Genomic DNA, 22,942 nt, shown 5'->3' with positions numbered 1-22,942 from the left:
AATGAAGAGAGAATCGTTGAGAAAAACAAGGCATACATTACATGATTGTGCAGCTTAAAAAACAAATGACAGAAAATTTGGAAATACATTAAATGGGAAAAAATTGCAAGAAAAGAGGATGATTATTCAACAGTTTCCTAGACTGAGAAATTTACTGCAATCACCCTATTCCAAAAGTTACAAAACAAAGTAAAGAGGCGTAGTATGGTTAAAAAACCTAAAAATGACACAGAAAAATAGCAGCCAGACAACAACTAATAACAAAGCCAAGCTGACCGAACTTGGCAAAAATCTGGCTAAACGTACTAACATGAGGTAGGTAAGGGAAATCCATTCATCCAGAAGCATATATAGATTGCATTCCTAATAACCAACAGATGTCCATCACTGAGTCACATTAGTTAAAAGGTATTTCAAAAAGACAGTAGAAATACATTTACATGTTCAAAGCACTCAAACATTTAACAACCTCTTTAAGTTAATAACACGATTTCAAGATTCAGATTGGTGGAGAACAAGCTTCACCTGAAGCTTGGTAGAGATCTTGCATCAAAAATATAAAGATGAATGATAAAGAGCAGGCAAGGCCGATTTTGGGTAACCATCATTAGGGACTGCCCTACCGGAAAAAGCAGAGCCCATCACCGACTCCGTTGTGTTAAACCATGACGAAGCAAGAGATCCACCAAGTCCAACAGAAATGCTGGATAAACTAGCATTGCCATGATTATAAAGGGATGGAGCCGTAGTAGACAAGGCATACGAGCCAGAAAAACCTGCATGAGGAGCTAGGTCAGCCCTACCAAGCTGTGTGCGATGATTATGTGCAAATGGAGCAGTTGAAGGTCTAGGACGCTTATTAGGTTGTTCATGCTGCTGCTTCTGTCCCCTAACATTTAAGTTAGAAGCAGCGATGGCAGTTGCTCCTCGCTTCTTTTCTGTCTTCTGATTTTCCAATTTCTTTTCAGGTTTCTTTCCTGCCTTCTGATGTTCCAACTGTTCAATACGCTTCCGAACATTCTCACAGCTAAATACTGACCCTAGCTTGTACTCCTCTACAATTCTGATTACTGCTCTAAGTGCAGAAATTTCCTTTGAAGAGGCTTCATTCTGTGGCAGATAAAAAAGAGACGATTTGGATGTCACAGCAGCATCGCTACATTAAAAGTTCTGCACATATTTGTTCAAAACATACCTTGGATTGGGCAGAATTATTTCCCTTCTTCCGCACTTCTTCTGCAGCCTTCTTTGATTCCTTTATACAGGCATTCAAAAGCGAGGCAGGTGGGTATTTGTCCGTTAAATTGAAAGCAATGACAAATTTGACAGCATCTAGTTGCTTTCCTTTATTATTTAGTTTTTCAACCAAATCTGCCAAGCAAAATGCTTGAAGGTGTCATTTTCCACTGAAAAGTGGGGAAAAGATACCCATGATCGGGATCTAATGTAAGCATTACTACTATAGATTGAAGTTCGAGTACAAACAGCAACAGCTGCTCGGTTATTTCACAAGAAACACTAAGTTGAAAAAGAGAAGCCGAATAAATCAAACAGATAACCAGCAGATAGCTCTAAGATGCAAAATAACAGCTCTCAGCTGTAAACCATCTCAAAAGAGATTATGTTGTTATGAGATGTCACCAATGCGGCACAGACAAATAGAAATGTAACCACATTACTACCAGCCGGCTAAATGGAATATCTCATGGAATAACGTGACTTTTTAGGGTATACACATTAGCTCATTAGATTTGCTATGTTATGAGGCTAGGAACAATTTAGGTTTACACAGACTAAATTTAAATAAAAAAGATACAACAACAACATCAAGCATTTATCCCACTAAGTGGGGTCGGCTACATGAATCCTTTTTCTCCATTGTGCCTGTTAAGAGTCAAATTCTCATTTAAATCTAATAGAGAAATGTCATTTTTAATATTTTCTAACCAAGTCTTTTTAGATCTAACTCTAAATTTCTTAACATAGGCCAACTCTAATACATCTACTCTCCTAACAGGGTCATCAAAAGGCTGTCGTTTTACATGACTAAACCATCTAAGGCGACTATCTCTAATCTTAGCTGTCACTTGAGCTACTCCAACCTTTTCATGGATATGCTCGTTTCGTATCTTGTCTCTAAGAGTAAATCCACTCATCCACCTGAGCATCCTCATCTCAGCAACACTTAACTTAATATTATGCTTCTCTTTTAATGACCAACATTCTACGCCATAAAGCATTGCAGGTCTCACCACCATCTTATAAAATTTTCCCTTAAGTTTGAATGGTATTTTTCTATCACACAACAAACCCGAAGCATTCCTCCACTTCAACCATCCAATTTGAATTCTAAAAAAGACATGGTCCAAAATTTCACCCTCATTAAAAAATTTAGATTGTGGTTTGAGAGTTCCCATGAACATAGATCCATATGTAAATCAACTCTCAAGATTGCAGGAGATAACTTTCAATTAGAGATGCCCTAAGACTCAACTTTAAATTTATCTTGTAAAATGGCTTAACATAGTCATTGTAAAAGCTTGTCTCTATGAGTAAGAGTAAATGGTGGAAGGTCGTAAAATTTATCAAAGTCGCATTGTTCCCTAGTTCAAGGTTTTCAGGACATATTGGCTTCGCCTTCAGTTCCCTGTTAGGAAGTATGAGTTCCCTCGTCCAATGTGGACCCATAAGTGAAGGTTAAAAGCATGCTAAAATACCAATTTCAATGTGCATCATGATAAATTAGGGATTTATGCCTTACAAATGGACCAAGCAGGTAAATATGCACAAAGCAATGGACTCAAAGGGGAAATGTTTAAGAGTATAAATTATATGGCTGAAGGCTATATTTAGTGAAACCACTTGCTTCAAAGCATTTACTAGTTCCTTTGAATCATTTAAACAAGCACAGGTGACTTGGCCAAATTAAAATAACATGTGCCTTTTTTGTGAATCTATTTTTGTTACCTTAACATATTTTTAAGTGGATAGACTGATGGCTGGCAACTCAAAGCAAGAAGAATTTTTTTTTTTTTACTTGGGTGGAGATTGTCTCTTAAATCAATAAGAAAGGGAAAGGGATTCATGTGCCCTTCTCTTAAAAACTACGTCGCCCTAATGCTGCAGTCTTTTTCTAGTTCTCTTCAAATGCACCAACGCCAATGCATGCATGCTGAGGAAGATTGAAGTATCAAGACTTCAATGAGCATTTCAGGAGAAGTTCGGGGCTACATGAATCCGTCATCTTGTCTCAATCCTTTAACTGAGCAGGAGTTCCACAATACGCTTCCAATGTGTTTGGTTATCTATTAAGGTCTTAGTATGCTCGTCAATAAAGGCGCAAAGCCAGGACCATCAATTATTGATTCTACTTAAATAGTTAGATTGGCACACAAATGAAGTTGGGTTCAAATGAATAAACTCCACAATAGCGCCTACAAGAGTTTATAAATTTTATAGGAGTGGAGTATGATACATCTTGGAAGTTCAAGCAGCAAAAGAAATAAGTAGAAACTACAGGACTACGAAAAAATGCGGGGCTGATTTTTTATCCTATCTTCAATAAGAAAGAAATATACAAGTAATCTACTACTTGAGATGTAGATTAGCTCTCCCACAAACCATAAACGCCACTAAGAACAACTCCTAAGAAAACTACAGCAAACACAAATCACATAATGAAAATAAAAAAACCTAATTAACCTTAAATAAACCATCATATTTCCCTCCCAAATCTGAATTCAAATCAGCCATCTTTCCCCTAATAAAACCTTTCTAATTACCTCCCAAATCTGAATTCAAATCATCCTTTTTTTCCTAAATAAAACCTTCCTAATTCCCTCCCAAATCTGAATTCAAATCATCCCTCTTTTTTTAAATAAACCTTCCTAATTCCCTCCCAAATCTGAATTCAAATCATCCCTCTTTCTTAAATAAATATTTTCTAATTTCCTCCCCAATCAAAATTCAAATCATCCATCTTTCTAGAAATAAATTTTCCTAATTATTTTCCCCCTATTTCTCCTCCTTACATAGTGAATATTAACTCCCGTTGGGCCCGCCAAGAATATCAAAAAGTTAGTCCAAAAGAACACATTGTACCTACATATTTTACTCTATCACCTTCTTTGAATGTGCAATTCTTTGAAGAAGGCATTGATGACGGCTGTTTTGGCAAGGAATGACAATTTAAACTAGATTCTCCCACGATATCAACTTCCACACTGGAAGTTGGTCTTCTAATATGAAAAGTGTCAGCTAACGTAGATTTCTGTTTAGTAAACTCGCCTGACTTCTCTTTGTCAAGAAATTCTTGGTACATTTTGTATGCAATAGCAATGCAAAGATTCTTCAAATCACTTCCAGAATAATCATTTGTTGCATTAGCTAAATTGTCAAATCTAAAGTTAGGGTCAAGGTTTTCTTGCTATAGAAACATCTTTAAGAATTTCATTCAATTTTCAGCATTCGGAAGGCCTACATATATCCTTATTGGAAGATGGCATATCCAGTATCGTCCTAATCAAATGATCTATTTGTTGCACCTAGGATAAGAATCATTTGATTGTCCTTGATCATTAAACCATCCCAAGCTGCCATGAATTAATTTCGCATTCTTCTTGATGCAAGGCACCACCACGTGCACCAAGTAAGCTATCAACCTCATTTACGAAAAATAATGACAGGCGCTAGTCGAGATGCAAAAGAAAAGAGCGCTGTGGTGAGCTTCTTAGCCTCACGCAAGCATTTTGATGTAAGAGTAGATCTACTATTCGAAAGGTAGAACAACTCTCCCACAAATCCTAGACGCCGTTAGGAACAACTCCAAAGAAAACTACAGCAAACACAAATCATATAATGAAAATAAAAAAATCTAATTACTCTTAAATAAACTATCATATTTCTTCCTCAAATTTGAAATCAAATCAGTCCTCTTTCCCTTAATAAAACCTTCCTAATTCCCTTCCAAATCTGAATTTAAATCAGTCCAATTTTCCTAAATAAAACCTTTCTAAATCCCTCACAAATTTGAATTCAAATCAGCCATCTTTCCTTAAATAAACATTTCATAATTACATCCCCAATCTATATTCAAAGCAATCATCTTTCCCTTTCAATCTATATTCTCCCCTGATTTCTCCTCCTTACAAAGTAAATATTAACTCCCGTAGGCCCCACAAGGTGGGCCTCCCCAGGGTATCAGAGTAACAAGCTAAAAAAGGGTAGTTGATCAATGCCTCTAGATAAATTTACTTGGGAAGGATTGTAAACTTTATTGTGTTTAGGGCATAATTTTGGACATAGTGATTTTTCGAACCGAGGGAAATCACCCAAGATCATTAAATCAATTGGGAACGATCGATCAATGGTTTGAATTTCAAGATCAATCAAGACAAACCAAGTCAAATTGGATCTTCAACAAAACAACCATCTCCACCAAGTTAAAAGGGGCAAAGCATAATCCAAAGGGTGTCTTCAAGCAATCAATCATGCTAACCCTCACTTCCAGAAGGAACAAGACCAAATTGGGTCCAACCACTTTTACAAAACATATAAATTTCTCCATATTTTGGGAAATTTAAGCTGTTTAAACAATTTTTTAACAGAAAAATAGGAAATTGTATTTTAACATTAGGAATATATGGATGTCGTAGCATACTTCTTTTGAATATTCATGAATTTTTATGCATGGGTTTTAAAATGATTAGTATCTGCAATTTTTGGAATAGTTATGCAACTTTTGACATTTTATTGTGGTATGTTTACAATTAAAAAATATGTTAAGTGTCTTTCTACGTTATTCATATTTAGTCAACTAGGGCTAATGTGGCATTCCATTGATGAAGCAAAACAAAAGAGTTCGAAAAAGATGATACATGACAAAGTTAGGATTGCATACTAACATAATATGTCGGTGTCGCGTGAAATTGTGCATGGCATAATGTTGTCACATGGTAATAACATGGTCTAATAAAATATCAACACGAGGTTGATACGGCAAGGCTAGACAAGAAAATAAAGGAGGTTAAGGGGGTAGGGCACAGCAGGGAATTAATATATTATATTAAGGGGAAATCAATTAGGAGATGGTTTGGTCACATTAAAAGGTTGTTGTTGTTGTTGCTGCTACTGCTGTTGTTTTATTTTATTGGTTGAACCTTGTAGATCCTTTCCTAATTGAATTATGTTCAAATTAAGAAGGGAGATATATAAGGAAGGGGGCTGAATTAGGAAATCCTTTCCTAATGAGATCATTTCCTAATTGAATTATTTTAAAATTAATGAGAGAGATATATTAGGAAGGGGTTGATTTATGAGGGAGAGAGGAAGCCTATTCAAGTCCATAGTATGGCTTATTTTATTCTTATGCAGAATTTTGTCTTGAGTGCTATAGTTTTCTTTTGTGAGGGACCCTAGCGACGTCTAAAGTTTGGGAGAGAAAATCCTCCTCTCGAAAGAGGATCAATTGTATCTTGCTTCTTGCTACTAGATTTCCTAGCAATAATATTCTTTTATTTTGCTGAAATTTAATGATGTTCGCTGATTTTTGTGGTTCAAGATGTATCAAATTGGTATCAGAGCACATTCATGGACCAAAATCTAGGTTTTTGTTGCTGATTTATGCTGTGATCTTCCTTATCATCCTCTGATTTATGCTATTTGGAGGGCATAATCGCGTCAAAATTGCTTTTTTGCCGGGAAGACCTTGATCCGAGTACCAATAGTCGAAAAAAGAGTTGAAGCGTTGGAAGAAAGGTTGGAGGGGGAAGCAGGGCAACTACGAGCGGAAGTGGGATCAATAAATGAATATATTCATGCGATAGAAGAAAGATTTGGAAACATGGAGGAAATGATGAAGCTGGTGTTGGAGTTCATACTAAAAAGGTTCTGCCATGAGCAAGAAGAAATTAGGAAGATGACATGATGAGGGAAGACGGAGAGATAGAAATTTTAGGGGAGGAGGAGGAAACAACCCACTTGGAGCCTATTCCGAGAAGGGGGATGGGTAGGGAGTACGTAGGAAGGAGGGAATGGGAAGAAGAAGACAGACGAGCTAGATTTGGAAGAATAAGGGGATATGAACAGCGAGGGGAAGATGGGGAACCGTGGAGGGACCACCATGCTCGCACCATGGGATGTATGGGGGGCGGAAGGGGGCATTGGGTCGGAGGGGATCAGAAGATTAGGAATATGAAAAATGCCTGTATTTATAGGAGATGACACACATTGGTGGATAAACAGGGTGAAGAGATATTTTACAGCGAAAGGTTGACAGAAGATGAGAGATTGATGACTGCCGCCCTATGTCTAGAAGAAAAGGCACTGGCATGGTACCAATGGCGAGTGGTGAGGTACCCAATCTGTTCGTGGGATGAGTTCAGGAAAAACTTGTTGGAGCGCTTTCAAGTCCAGCAGGACGGGGATTACTATGAGCAATTCTTTGCCTTGACACAAGAGGGCATTGTGATAGAGTATCGGGAAAGATCTGAACTTCTGTCAACATGTGTAAGAAGGTTATCAAAGGAAGTATTGGAGAGCAATTTCATGAAAGGCCTCAACCCAAAGTTGAGGGCGATAGAGTTGGCATAGAAGATTGAGAATAAGAAGTCACTACATAAGAGTAGTAAAGGCGGCAATGGAGGAGACTCTTACTGCACGTCAACCACTATTACTGACAACTAGGGTGCATATTGTACCAATTAAAGGGAGACGCCAAAGGAAGGCAGTTCGGGAGCCCAACTATGAGGAGATTTCAAGAAGATGACTAAGACCTAATTTGATGTGAAACAAACAACAAGAATTGTCAGATTTATAGTTTAATGTTTCACTAATATTATATTTTCAGTTTCCACAATTGTGAATTTGTTTAGGTATACAGTTATAATTTAGATTAACATAACACTTAAAATAAAGACAAAATAAAGTAAAGCTAAACGTGCGAATAACAATAATCCACCGGTTCAAAATTAGAAAGTTAACCCTAAGTTTCCCTCACTATTCACTCTAGGGGATAGTTAGCGGAGAAAGATCTAAGCAATAATAATGATGCCACCAAATAAAGTAAATGCTTACAGTAAAGATCAATGGAAAGTTATTTTGGAGAAGTAGAAGCCAAGGAAGGTTGTAAGATTTGCCACTGAACATGAAGTAGTTGATCTTCGATGTTGGTCGCCCAAAGAGAAGAGGATCCGTTCAAGGTAACTTTCAACATATTGGTTTATCTCCAAATTATTGTCGAAGGAGGGAGTCCGGAGAATATCTACTCTTCCTTGTAGATCAAACATGAATTCATGATCGTGTTCGGGATCCGCCATTCATGCTTGATGGAAAGTAGGGAGAGGGGTTGTCTTCTTTCGGATATGATGAAACTAGTATGAGGGGAAAATATGTGGGAGAAAAAAGGGGGCTTGAGGGGTCGGTCGAGACTAGTGAAGGGGCTAGGGGTTTCGGCCTTGTCTGGAAAGGGGTTCCACTTGATTTCTGGTTTGGGTATTGAATGAGAGAGGGAGGGGAATAAGGGCCAAGATCTGAAATTAAATTTCAGATTTCTTTTAATCCAGGAATTTGAATTTGAAATTCAAACAAGATGGGAGGGGAGGATGGAGAGGTGGTTAAGTATTCCCTTAATTGGAGCCCTTAGTAAGGTAGGAAATAATTAAATAAGGGAAAGAGAGGGGCCGGCCAAAAGGAGAGGGAGGAGGGGTGTCTACATTCAATGAATGTGGATCAAAACATTAAATGGGATTGAGAATTAAATATGAAATTAGTTTTAGAGTTGGAGTAATTGGAGGCGGCTTCCTAAAGTAGAATTATTAATCTAGAAAGGTTTTGAAATTCAAATTTATTTGAATTCAAGTAAAAAACTTTCCAAATTAAAAAGTAGCTAATTTACGAAGGTAGTCAAGAGAGAATTGAAGTTGGAAATTCAAATTGTGGAGTGGGTAAAGGAAACCGGCGGCTGGGAGGGGTTGGTGGGGCGGTGGGTAAGGGAAGAGAGCCGGATCTAGGGGTCATGTTAGGGAGGAGGAGGTGGGGGTGTAAACCGGCGGTTGGGGTTGGAACAAGGGGAAATGACCGGCGGCTTGGGATATGAGAGAGGCCTAGCCGACGGGTATGGGAGGTTTAGGGAGGAGGGTGGCCGGAAATTGGTGAGGGAGGTTGGAAGCCGGCGGTATGAGGGTGAAGGAAAAGGGAGGGGAGATAAGAACGAGTACAAACTGCGAGTCCAAACTCCTCCAAGACTGGCGGGTATTGCTTTCACCACACCAAGGGTCTCTCTCTTCTCTCAAGTGCTCACACAAGAAGAAGGCAAAGCCAAAATTTTCATTCAAAATATCATTAAACTGATACAATAGAAAAGACCTCTATATATAGGTCTAAAAATAAAAGAAAACACAAAAAACTCAAATGTCCTTGGGGCTACAACATAAGCTCATCCCTCATGGAGGTACAATAGCAAACTAGAACATAAAGGAAATAAAATGCAACAAAATACATCATAAATAAAGGCTTTGAATCATAGACATCGATTTACGATTCATCCGATGATAAACACGTTGAAATCTCCTATTGATGTCCTTATCAGAATTACAAGACAAGAGAGCAAAAGGGCTATGTTTTAGATGCGACAAGTAATTTACATCAGGACATAGGTGTAAAAGTCACACATTGCAGGTTCTCATTGTGTGTGTTGGGGAAAAGGTGGATGAGGAAAAGGAATTAAAGGAGGAAGAAGAGGAAGAGGAGCCCGTGAATTTGGAGGTGGCGGAAGTTTCATTGAACTCTATAGTGGAATTCACCTTGAATCACACTATGAAGGTAAAGAGGCATATAGGAGGGATAGTGGCAATCCTAGTGGACAGTGGGGCAACCCACAAATTCAAATCAAACCAGGTGGTAGACAAACTAGGGCTGAAACTGGTAGACATGGGGGGTTTATAGTGATGATGGGTAGATGAAAAGTAGAGAGGAGCAGAGGGATATGTCAGGGTTTGGTGGAACTTCAGTGTTTGGCGGGAGGAGAGACAGAGGGTAAAGAGGACATTACTGACATTGCCTAACCCTTATTTCAACAGTTCAGGGAGGTATTCCAGCTTCCCCATGGATTATTACCCTCACGGGAGCACGAGCACTTTATTGTTCTGAAGGAGGGAGTTTTCCCCAATAATGTTCAGCCCTATCGATACCCCCAAATCCAGAAGGGTGACATTTAGAAACTGGTCGAGAGATGCTTGGAGCTAAAATCATCAAGCCCAGTGTGAGTTATTTCTCAAGTCATGTATTGTTGGTGAAAAAGAAGGATGAGAGCTAGAGGTTCTGCATATACTATCATGCTTTAAATAAGGAAACAATACATCCAAGTTTCCCATACCTGAAACAAAGAATAATAATAATAATAATAAAAAGTTTCCCATACCTGTCATCAATGAGATGTTCGATGAGTTGCATGAATTTGTGATATTTTCCCAGATCGACTTGAAATCTGAATATCATCATATTAGAATGCGACCAGGAGACATCCATAAGATAGTTTTTCATACGCACAAAAAGCATTATGAGTTTTTGGTGATGTCGTTTTGCCTCACTAATGCATCGGCCAACTTCCAATCTCTAATGAACAGTGTATTCCAGCCCTACTTACGAAGGTTTGTGTTGGTTTTTTTTACGATATATTAGTTTACAACAAGTCTAAAGGGAGCATTTGGAGCATCAAGGAGTTGTGATGTCAACCTTAAAGGAGCACTGCTTATATGGCAATAAGAAGAAATGCTCATTTTCCTAGCCCAGAGTGGAGTACTTGGGGCATGTGATATCTCATGAGGGAGTTGCAGCGGACCAGAGTAAGATTGAGACCATGCTTAGATGGCTCATACCTAAAAATCTGAAGGAACTGGGAGAATTCTTGGAACTCACCAACTACCATCGAAATTTTGTGAAGGGATACAGATCAATAGCAAGGCCATTGACAGAATAATTCATGAAGGACAACTTCAAGTGGGGAGAATCAACCACTTAGGCTTTTGAAGAGTTGCAGAAGGTTATGACCAGTGTGCCAGTCTTAGCCCTTCCGGATTTTAGCCAGCCTTTTTAATGTGGAGACGCCACCTCAGGTTTTGGGCTAGGAGCAGTACTTATGCAGAACCAGAGGCCAATGGCCTATTTCAATCAGGTGTTGACGGCCCAAGTCAGGCTCAAATCAATCTACGAAAGGGAGTTGATAGCAATTATGTTGGCCATTCAGAAATGGAAACCTTATCTCCTCGGAAGACATTTCATCGTCATAATGAATCAGAGAAGTTTGAAGTATTTGTTGGAGCAAAGAATGGTCACTCAGGAGCATCCAAAGGTGGCCTTCTAAGTTATTGGGGTATGACTTTGAAATCCAATACCGACTCAGATTGGAAAACAAAACAGCATATGGGTTATTCAGGTACATGGGGAAGCCCAGATGATGGCATTGTATGTGCCTTTGGTGGTTAACTGGGAAGCACTGAGAAGAGAGAGCGAACAAGATCCAAACCTGAAAAAAAAATTAGGGAGGAGCTGGAAGGAAACAAGGACAGCTAGATATTCAGTAGTGGGACAGAAGTTACTTCATGAGGAGTGCTTTGTGCTTCCAAAGACCTCTTCTTACAATCCATGCTTACTATGGGGGTTTCATGGGATGGCTATTGGGGGACATGTAGGGGTCCAAAAGACATACTGCAGGCTGTTTGCAGAGTTGTATTGGGAGGGTATGAAGAAGGATGTGGAGAAGATGGTGGCTAGCTATGACATATGCCAGAGGCACAAGTGTTTAGCAATATCTCTAGGAGGGCTCCTCCAACCATCAGCTCTGCCAGAAAAGGTGTGAGAGGAGGTGACCATGGATTTCATTAAAGGGCTACCCAAGGCAAAAGGATACACTACGATTATGGTGGTAGTGGATCGACTGAGTAAGTATGCCCATTTTATTCCAGTTCGCCGCTCGTATGCTGCAGTATCAGTAGCGAAGATTTTCATGAGGGAGGTGGTGAGATTACTTGGAATCCCTGAGTCAATTGCTTCGGATCGAGATAGGATCTTTCTAAGCCAGTTCTAGAAGGAGTTATTCGAGATGTGAGGGACCGTTCTGAAAAGAAGCATTGCTTATCATCCTCAGACTGATGCGTAGACAAAGGTGGCCAATTATAGTGTGGAAACTTATCTAAAGTACTTTATATCAGACACACCCAAATTGTGTGCAAAATAATTGGCATGGGTAGAATATTGTTATAACATTTCCTATCATTTAACAACTCAGAACACACCATTCAAAGTGTTATACAAAAGAGAACCACCACACATGATATATTATGGACATGGTAGCACATTGGTGGCTTCAGTAAAGTAGTATTTGGTGGACAGAGATAGAATATTGGTAGAACTAAAAGGGAATTTGTTGAGAGCCCGACAAACTATGAAAAGGAAAGCAAATGCACTAAGGAAGGATATTCAATTTGAAGTGGCGGATAGGGTTTATTTGAAGCTCCGCCCCTACATACAGAAATCTTTAGCACGAAGATAGAATGATAAGTTATCACCCATATTTTTTGGTCCTTAAGAGATAGAGGAGTGCATCGAGGTCGTGGCTTATCGCCTACAGTTACCACCATTGTCAACCATCCACCCAGTGTTTCATGTGTCCCAGTAACGGCGGGTGATAAGAGAGCATATTCTATCATCTTTATTAGAAAGGGGGCTGAATTAGGGAATCCTTTCCCAATGAGATCCTTTCCTAATTTAATTATTTTCAAATTAATGAGGAAGATATATTAGGAATGGGGTTGATCCATAATAGAGTTATTCTTATGCAGAATTTTTTCTTGACAGCTATAGTTTTCTTTTGTGAGAGATCATAATGGCGTCTAGGGTTTGGGAGAGAAGATCCTCATCTCGAAAGATGATCAATTGTATCTTGCTTCTTATTATTTGATTTTCTAGCAGTAAAATTATGTTATTACTGTTCACTAATTTTTGTGGTTCAAGACGTATCAAAGGTGCACTAAATTGATTAATCATGTCATTATGAATATAATATGTCATTCCAAAGTACGTGTCCACATGGCATTGGAAGTAGGTTGTTAGAAGTATTAATGTATGTGTCCATGTGTCATTAGAAGCAAGTTGTTAGACGTACTAATGATTGGTTGTCTCCCACATACAAATTGAAGAATTATTGATATTCGTAATATTACATATAAACCAGTTTAAAGCTGCATGCATGTTATAATGTTATATTAGGTCTTTATTTAAGGAACACAAGTTTCTCAACTATAATTATGTGTACAGCAAGATTGCTCTGTATTGGGGGTATTAATTATGTGACAGATACACCTAATTATTTGCCCGATTAGTTACCAGCTTAACATTTTTTATACTGGAGATTTTTCACATGTGGTCCTCTTTGAAGAAGCTAGCCTTCCAAATTACATAGATATTTCCACTTGCACCCTTCATGAATCATTTCCATTACGAGTATGAAGATACATTCAAGAAATATAAGTTTACTGTTGATATAAATAGGAAACATGTGGAATTTAAACCAACTGCTAAAATAATATTCTATTGAAATTTTTTAAAAAATGCCAATATGAGTTTTAATATACTACCTTCAAAAAGTAAGAGGCCATATTAAATTATGCAAAGCATAGGGAAAATGCTAATAAATTGGGATTTTGGAAAAGTTATAAAATTAATCTAGTCTTCAATCTAACTAAGTTTTTTTGATCTAAAAATTCAAGTGAACTACAAAATCATAGATTTGTGTGGTCCAATACATTCACTATGCCATTTGATTAAGACACCCTACATCACCATGCATGCGTAACAACATTCTTGTTAAGTCTTTTTTTATATTAAAGAGGTTAATTTTGGCTTCATATTCAACTATAAAATACCATGACCAAAAAAGGACTTCTACAATTACATCCAACTCCAAAGTTGTCAATGAGAGTCCCGTCTCAAAACTATAAATTTCCAGGGCAACATAAACCATGGCATCCACCAATTCTCAATCTATCAGCCAACACTTTCAAAATTTTGACTCATTGGGTCAATTTCGGCCACCAATACCAAAAAAGCAAAAATAAGTAAAATAAATTCTCATATAGGATCAAATATTCGTGCATATTCCAGGCAATACAAGATTTATTTCCCATTCTGATTTGAACATTTGAATTTAGGAAAGATTACTGGATATTGAGTGTAGCTAATGATTTATTAATGCAACAAAGGTGGAAAATACAAACTTTGCCATGAAAAACTGTGAATTATGTCCCTAATAATCTAATTGGATTTTGACTGTTTAGGCAAACATAAAGCTATTCAAGATTTCAAATGAAATGAAATCTATAATTATATCAAGGAGTTCTTTAAAATCTAACGGGTAAAATTAATTTTATTTAACTTAATAACAAGGTCATGAGAAACATTTTATGTGATTTCATTTCATGATTATTTGACAAATTTTATGCTGGTTGTCAACTATCAGACACAAATCTCCATTTTTCTCGTCGAGGGTTTGGGACCCAACAAGCGAAAAGCCAAAAACAAATGAGGCTCTTAAATAAACCTAAATATGTTAAGCAATAATTTCTTATATAGGAATAGTTTGAAAATTTTTCATTTTAATATTACAATCATGAAATAGCTTTCAAAACAAACAAAAATTATATATTAATTGAACATAAGTGAAAGCATCCTATGGAACCAAAATAAAATTTCCGACATAGAATGCCATCTCTAGATGGTAAATAAATATAGGATAATTTGCGGACCAATCGCAAAAAAAAAAAATCATAGAAGTGCAATGTGACTGGCTAATTAGCTGCCAATGGACTAAATTCTAATTTTGGCACTTCTATATAAAAAGTGAAAGCATCTTTATCGAGCAAACAAAAATTTCCAACATAAATACCTTCCCTAGATTAATATGAGTGAGCTTACTAACCATTCGCTCAAAAAACAACCTCACTTCGTAAAATGTGGCAGGCTAACTATCTAACAATGGATTAAAAACATACTTTAGTACTTTTATTTCAGGACTTTATGCAGATGTAAGTGAAAGCATCTTTTTATGAAACCAAAATAAAATTTCCATTATATAATGCCATCACAAGATTAATATAGGTGAGCTTACTGACCAATCGCACAAAAAGCAACCTTAAAAGGTGCAATGCGACTGGCTAATTAGCCACCATTGGATTTAACTTAGATGCACACAAGAAAAAAAAACCATTGAAAGGTGCAATGCGACTGGCCATCAGTTTAGTTAGTTAAGCAACTTTAAGGAATAAGAAATCCATGTCCACCAACAGTTGCTACAAGTTATTAAAAATGAGCCAACTACCAAAGAAGCCAAAAGCTCCTCTACTACTAGATAGCAAGCCGATAGCCACCATCCTTAGTTATGTAAGTTTTAAAAAAAGTTTTTTCCTTCCAGTCCATAAAAATTTGGTCACGAACAAAAAGTAAATCCTTTCACAAGAACAATCCTTATATCTCAATAATACCAATAATGAGATATTAACACTCTGGTTGTTTCGTCTAATTTCATAACTAACACTTAAATAAACAAGTTAATAAAGTTAATGTGAATAGCAGCATCTGGGCAGAGGATGCCATGAAACCGTTGCTGTCGGTTAGCTCACTGACCAACCACACAAAAAAGCAAACTTGAAGGCGGCTATGTGACTGGCTAATTAATCACTAGATCTCAGTATCACCAACCATCTTACAAGTTCTTATGCAGTGAAAAAATCAGTCAGCATACTAAAAACGCTAGCTTTTCATTATAATATATTCCTTTCATTTAATCAAGAATTTTGCAGAATATATGCTATAAAATATCAATTTCAAAGTGAGCCTAGATTTTTGGAGATCAACAAGAGTTGGCTGAAATGAATTATAAGGGATTAAGCGATGCAATCAAGGTGCTCTATCCCTTCAGTTTCTGTTCATTGGTTGCTGGGTGGTCTCTTCGTAGGCCTTTTTTCCTTAGTTTTTCCCCTTGGCAGTTGTCCCTTCGGTTTTTGTGCTCATTGGTTGTTGTATTGATGTTTCATTTTCCCCTAGGCTATTGTCCCTTCGGTCCATGTTTGCTGCAGCTTTTGAGGAGTTTCTAGTGGTTGTTTGGGTGGTGCTTTAATTACCTTGCATTAAATTTTTTTTTTTTTCCTTTTTTTCCCTATAAATGATGATTTTTTGAATGTAAACCTACAAATTTGTTCTAGCTTGCGAGCTAGCCTCATTTCCCCTTCTCCTCTACTATTTTGTCTCTGTCTTCTACCTCTTCTTCTCTATACACAATTTTCACCCCATTTGTATCTTTCTTCTCTTAATTAATATAAGTTGTAAGGTGTTGTGTTCTAGTATTATGATATTATATATGTGTTTGTCTATGTTATGTTAAGGAAGACTCTTAATTTGTAATTTTAAATTGTGTGTGTGAGTTTTTTTTTTTTGAACCAATTTGGTATCAGAGTTTTAGGTTGTAGGTCATGTCTTCCTTTTTAAAAAAAATAAAAAAATGGAAAGCCAAACAACTCAACAGGCCAAAGTTCCACCTCAAGATGCAAATGAGTATGCAGATGGTGAAAGTCAGCCTTCTATGCAAACGATCTCATATGGAGGTGAGAATTCTCCACCAGGGGAGAATTGATGCAATCAATGTGCTCTATCCCATCAGTTTCTGTTCATTGGCTGTTGGGTGGTCTCTTCGTGGGCTTTGTTTTCCACGGTTTTTCCCCTTGGCAACTGTCCTTTCGGTTTAGGCAGTTGTCCCTTCAGTTTCTGTGATCATTGGCTGTTGTATTGATGTTTCGTTTTCCCCTAGGCTACTATCCCTTCAGTCCCTATTTGTTGCAGCTTTTGAGGAGTTTCTAGTGTTTATTTGGGTGGTTCTTTAATTACCTTGCATTACATGTTTTTCCCCTTTTTTTCATCTATAAATGGGGTTGTTTGGTGCAGTTTTAGGTAGATATGTGATGATTTTTGAAATGTAAACCTGTGTGTTTGTTCTGGCCTGCGAGCTAGCCTCCTTTCCCCTTCCCCTCTACTATTTTGTCTCAGTCTTCTACCTCTTCTTCTTTATCCACGATTTCTGCCCCATATATATCTTTTTTCTTTAATTAATATAAGTTGTAAGGTATTGTATGCTAGTATTATGATATTATATATGTGTTTGTCTATGTTTATAGTAAGGAAGATTTTTTTTGTTTGCAATCCAAATCTTTTTTTTTTGTTGCACCATTAAGGGAACACAAAAAACCTTCAACCTAACGGGTAATCCTCCATTATCTGAATCATAATCTAAACAAATGCCATTTTATAAACAAATCATTCAAGTTCAACCGGTGATTGCTTTTGATTGATTGACATGAACGCAATCAAGCAACCACCATAGTGAAATGCCAGACAATAAGCAATTCTTGCCTGTGCCAGGAACTGTAACGAGAAGCCGCCATGTAAAACCAGAACTCAACCGAAAAAGGTAAAATTTTATCCTCGCCTACGGTTTGGTGTTAACCCACCTGAACACCAAAACGGGAGCATTTTAGGTCATTGTAAATTTTGTAAGATCAAGACCTAATTACCAAAATATTATGAATTTAAAATTTTAAAAATAGATTTTTTTTAAGATATGTAAAAAAAATTATTAGCATATTATTAGAAATATTTATATTTACTAGAATAACATTCAATTCTTCATAATTAGTGGCATTCCACATTAAAAAAATAGCTATTAGTGATATAGCTTCCTCTAACATCCTTTAACCATATTTTTGAAATTTAGTTTGAAATGGAATTAAATTTAATAGTGGAGTCAAACTTATTAAAAATGTCAGATTTTGTGCTCTCTATATTATCGGTAGATGTGTTTCTATTTAGTAATTATAAGCTATAAATTAGCATGATGAAATTAATCATATTTATTTTATAGATTTGCTTCTAATTTTAATTATTTTTTTAAAATATAAATATCCAACAACAACAACAACAAACCTTTATTCCACTACATGGGGTGCTGCATGAATCTTTTTTCTCCTTTGTGTCATGTTAAGAATCAAATTCTCATTTAAATCTAATAAAAAAATATCATTTCTAATATTTCTAACCAAGTCTTTTTAGTCTACCTCTACCTCTCTTAACATAAGCTTTTCAACTATTTTTGAATTAGGAAAAGTAATGCATATTTGAATGAGATTCCATAACTATAGATGAATCAGTTAAATATTTATTAAGTTGGCAAATAATGTAAAAAAAATAACAAATCTGATGCTTCTAGGCCTGCCACAAATGCCCTGCACTGAGAAGTCTCTCATCAAAATGAATGAACAAGAAGGAAAAGGAACAAAATAAAAGTCCTTCTACGCATCATGAAAAAAGCTCCAAGATAAAAATGTTAAGTTAACTCAACCAAAGAAAAAAAACTGAGGCATAGGAAAACTTACCAGGAATATTCTCGTCAAGTGCAGCACTCTTGCATAGATCAACAATAGTCTTTCTCCTGGCTACTAGGACAATAAGATCCAGAATATCGTCAATTTCAAACGAATCAATCAACCCAAACGTAGCAACGAGATGCAACACACCCAAAACCACAAGCGTTGTGTCCCCTTTCGCATCATTAAGCAGCTCTCTCCATTCTACCGCCACCCTCCTCGCCCTCTCTCTGGCTAACGGCTTAATCTCCACAGCCAGATCATGAAGGCACTCCAAAAGAGTCAGGCAAGTCCTCCTAATCGAAATTAGCTCTCCCTCCGCCATCTTCTCAAGCGGGAAAAAGCCGCCAATCGCATCGAGGACAAGCTCGGTGGGATCCGGCGCAAATAGAAGGGCAGGAGCAAGCTCCCTGCGGATCGCCACAATGTCTTTCCGGTTATCAATGATGAACGATTTCAGACCATTGCCGTCCATTTTTAAGCAGAGATCCCTGAGCTCCGAACGGGTTTGAACCATCGGCTTATCTTGCTTCACCCCAACGTTGGAAACCGGCGGAGTGGTTGTTGCCTTCTTCACCTTGGAAGAGCTATCCAAGTCCTTCAGTTCACGGAACCGCTCCTCGATGGACTTTTCGATGGACGATAAGTGGTCCTCGATCTCCTTCCACTGAAGAGTGAAAGAGGATAGAGAGGAGGAATAGGATTGGAGGGCATCGAAAGCCTTCCGCAGATCCTATAAATGAATGAAAAATTGTTTTATAATTCATTCACTTTAAATTTTTCATTTTCATATAAAACTAATCAAACCGACTAAATGTGGCATCAACTAAGTCTATAAAATATAAACAAATAAAATAATATAAATGTGGCGTCAATTAAGTCTATAAAATATAAAAATATTTCGCAAATAATTTAAGCAAGAGTTATAACTAGCCTAATAAATAGAGTGTAATTGTAATTCAAAAAACATCACCAAATGGAATTTTTATTGCCTCAGGTTACCTGACGCAACGATATGTTCGGTAAAGCTTAAAAATGCGACACCTGGCAGCCGCCTTTACCCGTAACCCGACCCGGCGAAAATTGGGTATATTGCACGTGCGAAATTTAAATTTGATGGCCCGAGTAGCGGACCCGAAAAATATCCCGCAGACCCGAAAATGACGTATAATTTTTCAAACAAAGATTACCGTCTTTCACTTCAGTCATCATTTTGTTGCATATACTTCATCTTCTTCCACCGGCGTTTCTTCTTCTTGTGATTCTTCTTCTTCTTTCAAGTTTCAAGGTCTTTGTATTTTCATCTTCTTCCAAGTTCCAAGCTCTCCCTATCCGTGTTTACAATGCCGCAGGTTAGTTCTTTTTTATATAAATAATGACTCCTCTTCTTCCTTTTAAATGTTTAGGGTTAGGGTTTACCAAGTTAAAGACCTATACTTGCTGGAATTTGAATAGTCGTGACGAAACAATTACTCGGTATAGATTAGTAATGCTCGGTATTACTCGGCACCGACCTGTTCCGGTAGTTATAAACACTCATTACCGAGCGGTATCGAGCATTACTAACAGTCATTACTGCTCGATATTGGCCATTAATGGTCGGTATAAGCTTAGGTAAAAACTCTTACTGCTCGGTACCGAGCAGTACCGAGTATTACTAACACTCGGTACAACTCGGTACTGGCCATTAATGTTCCGTATAAGCTTAGCTAACAGCTCCGTACTGCTCGGTACCGAGAGTACCGAGCTTTACTAACACTCGGTACTGCTCGGTATTTGCCAATAATGGTCGGTATAAGCTTAGCTAACTGCTCGGTACCGAGCAGTACCGAGCATTACTAACAGTCGTTACTACTTGGTACCGAGCAGTAGCGAGCATTACTAACACTCGGTAATGCTCGGTATTCGCAAGTATTGGTTGGTATAAGCTTAGGTAAATACAAAAAAAAAATTATTGATATATTACCTGGTTATATACACTCGGTATTGCTAGGAACCGAGTGATTTTGGCAGATTAACGATTGGTATTAGCACAGTCTAGCCTTGGTTAGTTGGTCGGTACTGCTCGGTAATACTCTAAATGAATTATCTTTAATACTCATTATTTGTTATGCAGGATATTCTCCAAAGATTGATTTTAGATGTCGAACTTCAACTTTTAGAGAAGTTTTTAATGTACTTGTTCGGAGATTTGGAGAACCCTTTGTTGAAAGACTGAGGCTGCTGCAAATTAGCCAATTCCTGAGGGTACCCCTAATGCTTCAGAATGTTCCTCTTATATACATGCTACTATCGAAGTGGGATATGAAGACTGAAAATTTCATTATTAAAGGATAAAGTCTACAGTTCACATCTGATGAAGTTGCATTACTTATAGACATGCCGAATAGGGGTATTATTTTTGACATTGGCAGTGCCAGATCCAGTGGCAAAACTTCAAATGACATTCGTCATGACATGAAGAGGATGGATAATACCACTCCAATGGAAGATCTAGTGAAAGGCTTCGTCTTTTACCTACTATCCAACATATTTTATCCAATGGCTAACTTCCGCATTCCATCATCTATATTGGAACTTGTCGAAAATGTAGATAGTTTTATAACGTACAACTGGCAAGAATCAATCAGGAGTTTCCTAGTAAATGAATTCAACAATGTTGCTACTAAACAAACTAACGGATCCGCACTGTATTATGTAAATGGTTTCATCATGATTCTAATTGTAAGTATTGTTATTTTATTCAAAGGATCATTCCTAATTTCCAATTTTGATAACAAAATTAAATTGTCTTAATTTTGGCAGATTTGGTTTCTTGAACATACAACCACTCATGCCGTGGAGGATGAACTATCCCGGCTACGTTTTACTCGTTGGGATGGTAATTTTATGTACAGTGAAAAAGATGTAAATAGTATATTTGCTGACCTTCAGGATCATGAGGTACCTTTCAATACATTTTTTCATTTAAATCTCTGAAAAAATGATATGTTTTAATGTTTAACTTAGATGAAAACTTGAAATAACAGATTCTCCCACATTTAAGAGGAATAACAGATGATGAGAAGGTTTTATTTCATGGACCTTCAAATATTTCATCTAAGTCGTCCAGTCCATCTCCACATAGTCCAGCTAGTCCAGTTAAGGTAGCAAGTCCACTTAGGGTACCAAGTCCTATCCGGGTGGTTAGTACAGCTCGTGTACCTCAACATGATTCATCTCAACCTACCCCAGCTAGTCCAATCAAGGTTGCAAGTCAAAGAAATACTGAATCATCTGCAAATACTCCTGATTTGAGGCCAATAACAGATGAAAGAAACCTCCATATATTAAATCAAGCTATATACAAACTGTTTAAGAAAGAAAAAATTTTTAAGAAGAATGTAGCTTCTGTGAAAGCAATAAATAAAAACTTGAAAATCATGTTTTGAACTTGGAGCACTCTATTTTGGAGTTGAAAGCAGAGAATTTTGATTTGAAAGAAGAGATCAAAAGAAAATATCGTGTTATGTTGCAGTTCTTCAAAGATCAATTTCCTTCTTATATTAAAACGTACAAGAATGAAATGTCTGGTGAATCTTCATCAACTACTGCTGAAAATGAGAAAATTGTTTATAAAGATGGCAGTCTGAGTGAAGATGTGGAATTCGATCCAGTTGCGGAGACCGACATAGCAAGAAGAGTTCAGCTAAGAAATGATAGAAAGAGGAAAGTTGTATCTACCCCATTCACAACCGGAGTTAGGAAGAAAAAAATTAAACAAGATTTATCATCCACAGAGAAGTTATGTGAGAAAATTACAAGTGATGTTCCAGTCCAATCCCCTGAACTTGGTCCTGCTCCTCCACCAGCACATCAAACTGCTTCTGTTACTGCTGCTGAACCACCTATTGCTACTGAAGTTTCTGGACTAGTTTCACCAGCTCCTACACATATTCCAGAGCCTGAACCTGCTCGTGTACCTGATCCTTCAGCTCCTATGGATGAATCAACTACGGTTCACGATAAATCTATAATTGTTTATGAAGTAGATGATACAAAAGAGATTGAATTATGTCCTGAACCTGAAGAATTAAATTACCCTGGTCGATCACTAATAACTGAAGACAAACTTATATACATTAATAATTGCTTGAAACAATTAAAGGATAAGTGAGTATTATGCTTATACCGACCAAAACATGTCAATACCGAGTTATATCAAATATTATGTTATTGAATGATCGGTTCTGATCTGTATTATGTCTAATCTACTCGGTATTATATCAATCATATGATTTATAGTAACTTTACTATTATTTCAGGCATTATACCGAGCAAGTATCGATCAATACCGAGCTTTAATGATCGGTTCTACTCGGTATTATGTCTAATCTACTCGGTATTATATCAATCATATGATTTAAAGCGAATTTACTATTATTTCAGACATTATACCGAGCAAGTACCGAGTAATACTGAGCTTTAATGAACGATTC

General features: G+C 37.1%; 1 protein-coding gene across 1 annotated transcript; it reads right to left on the bottom strand.

Moving 5' to 3' along the window:
* Positions 1-322: 322 nt before the first annotated feature.
* LOC110099633 (FRIGIDA-like protein 3) lies at positions 323-19,195 on the bottom strand. The gene is made up of 3 exons (XM_020826836.2): positions 18,474-19,195; positions 1,196-1,371; positions 323-1,110 (listed from the first exon to the last, which is right to left on the bottom strand). Exons 1-3 carry the CDS (start codon positions 18,979-18,981, stop codon positions 550-552), a joined length of 1,245 nt encoding a protein of 414 aa, XP_020682495.1. The 5' UTR covers positions 18,982-19,195; the 3' UTR covers positions 323-549.
* Between the last annotated feature and the right edge of the window lie 3,747 nt (positions 19,196-22,942).

This window comes from Dendrobium catenatum, unplaced genomic scaffold, assembly GCF_001605985.2.
Source record: "Dendrobium catenatum unplaced genomic scaffold, ASM160598v2 fragScaff_scaffold_34, whole genome shotgun sequence".
Classification (NCBI taxonomy): Eukaryota; Viridiplantae; Streptophyta; class Magnoliopsida; order Asparagales; family Orchidaceae; genus Dendrobium; species Dendrobium catenatum.
Note: the sequence above shows the minus strand (reverse complement) of the source record. Positions and strands in the feature narration are given on the sequence as shown.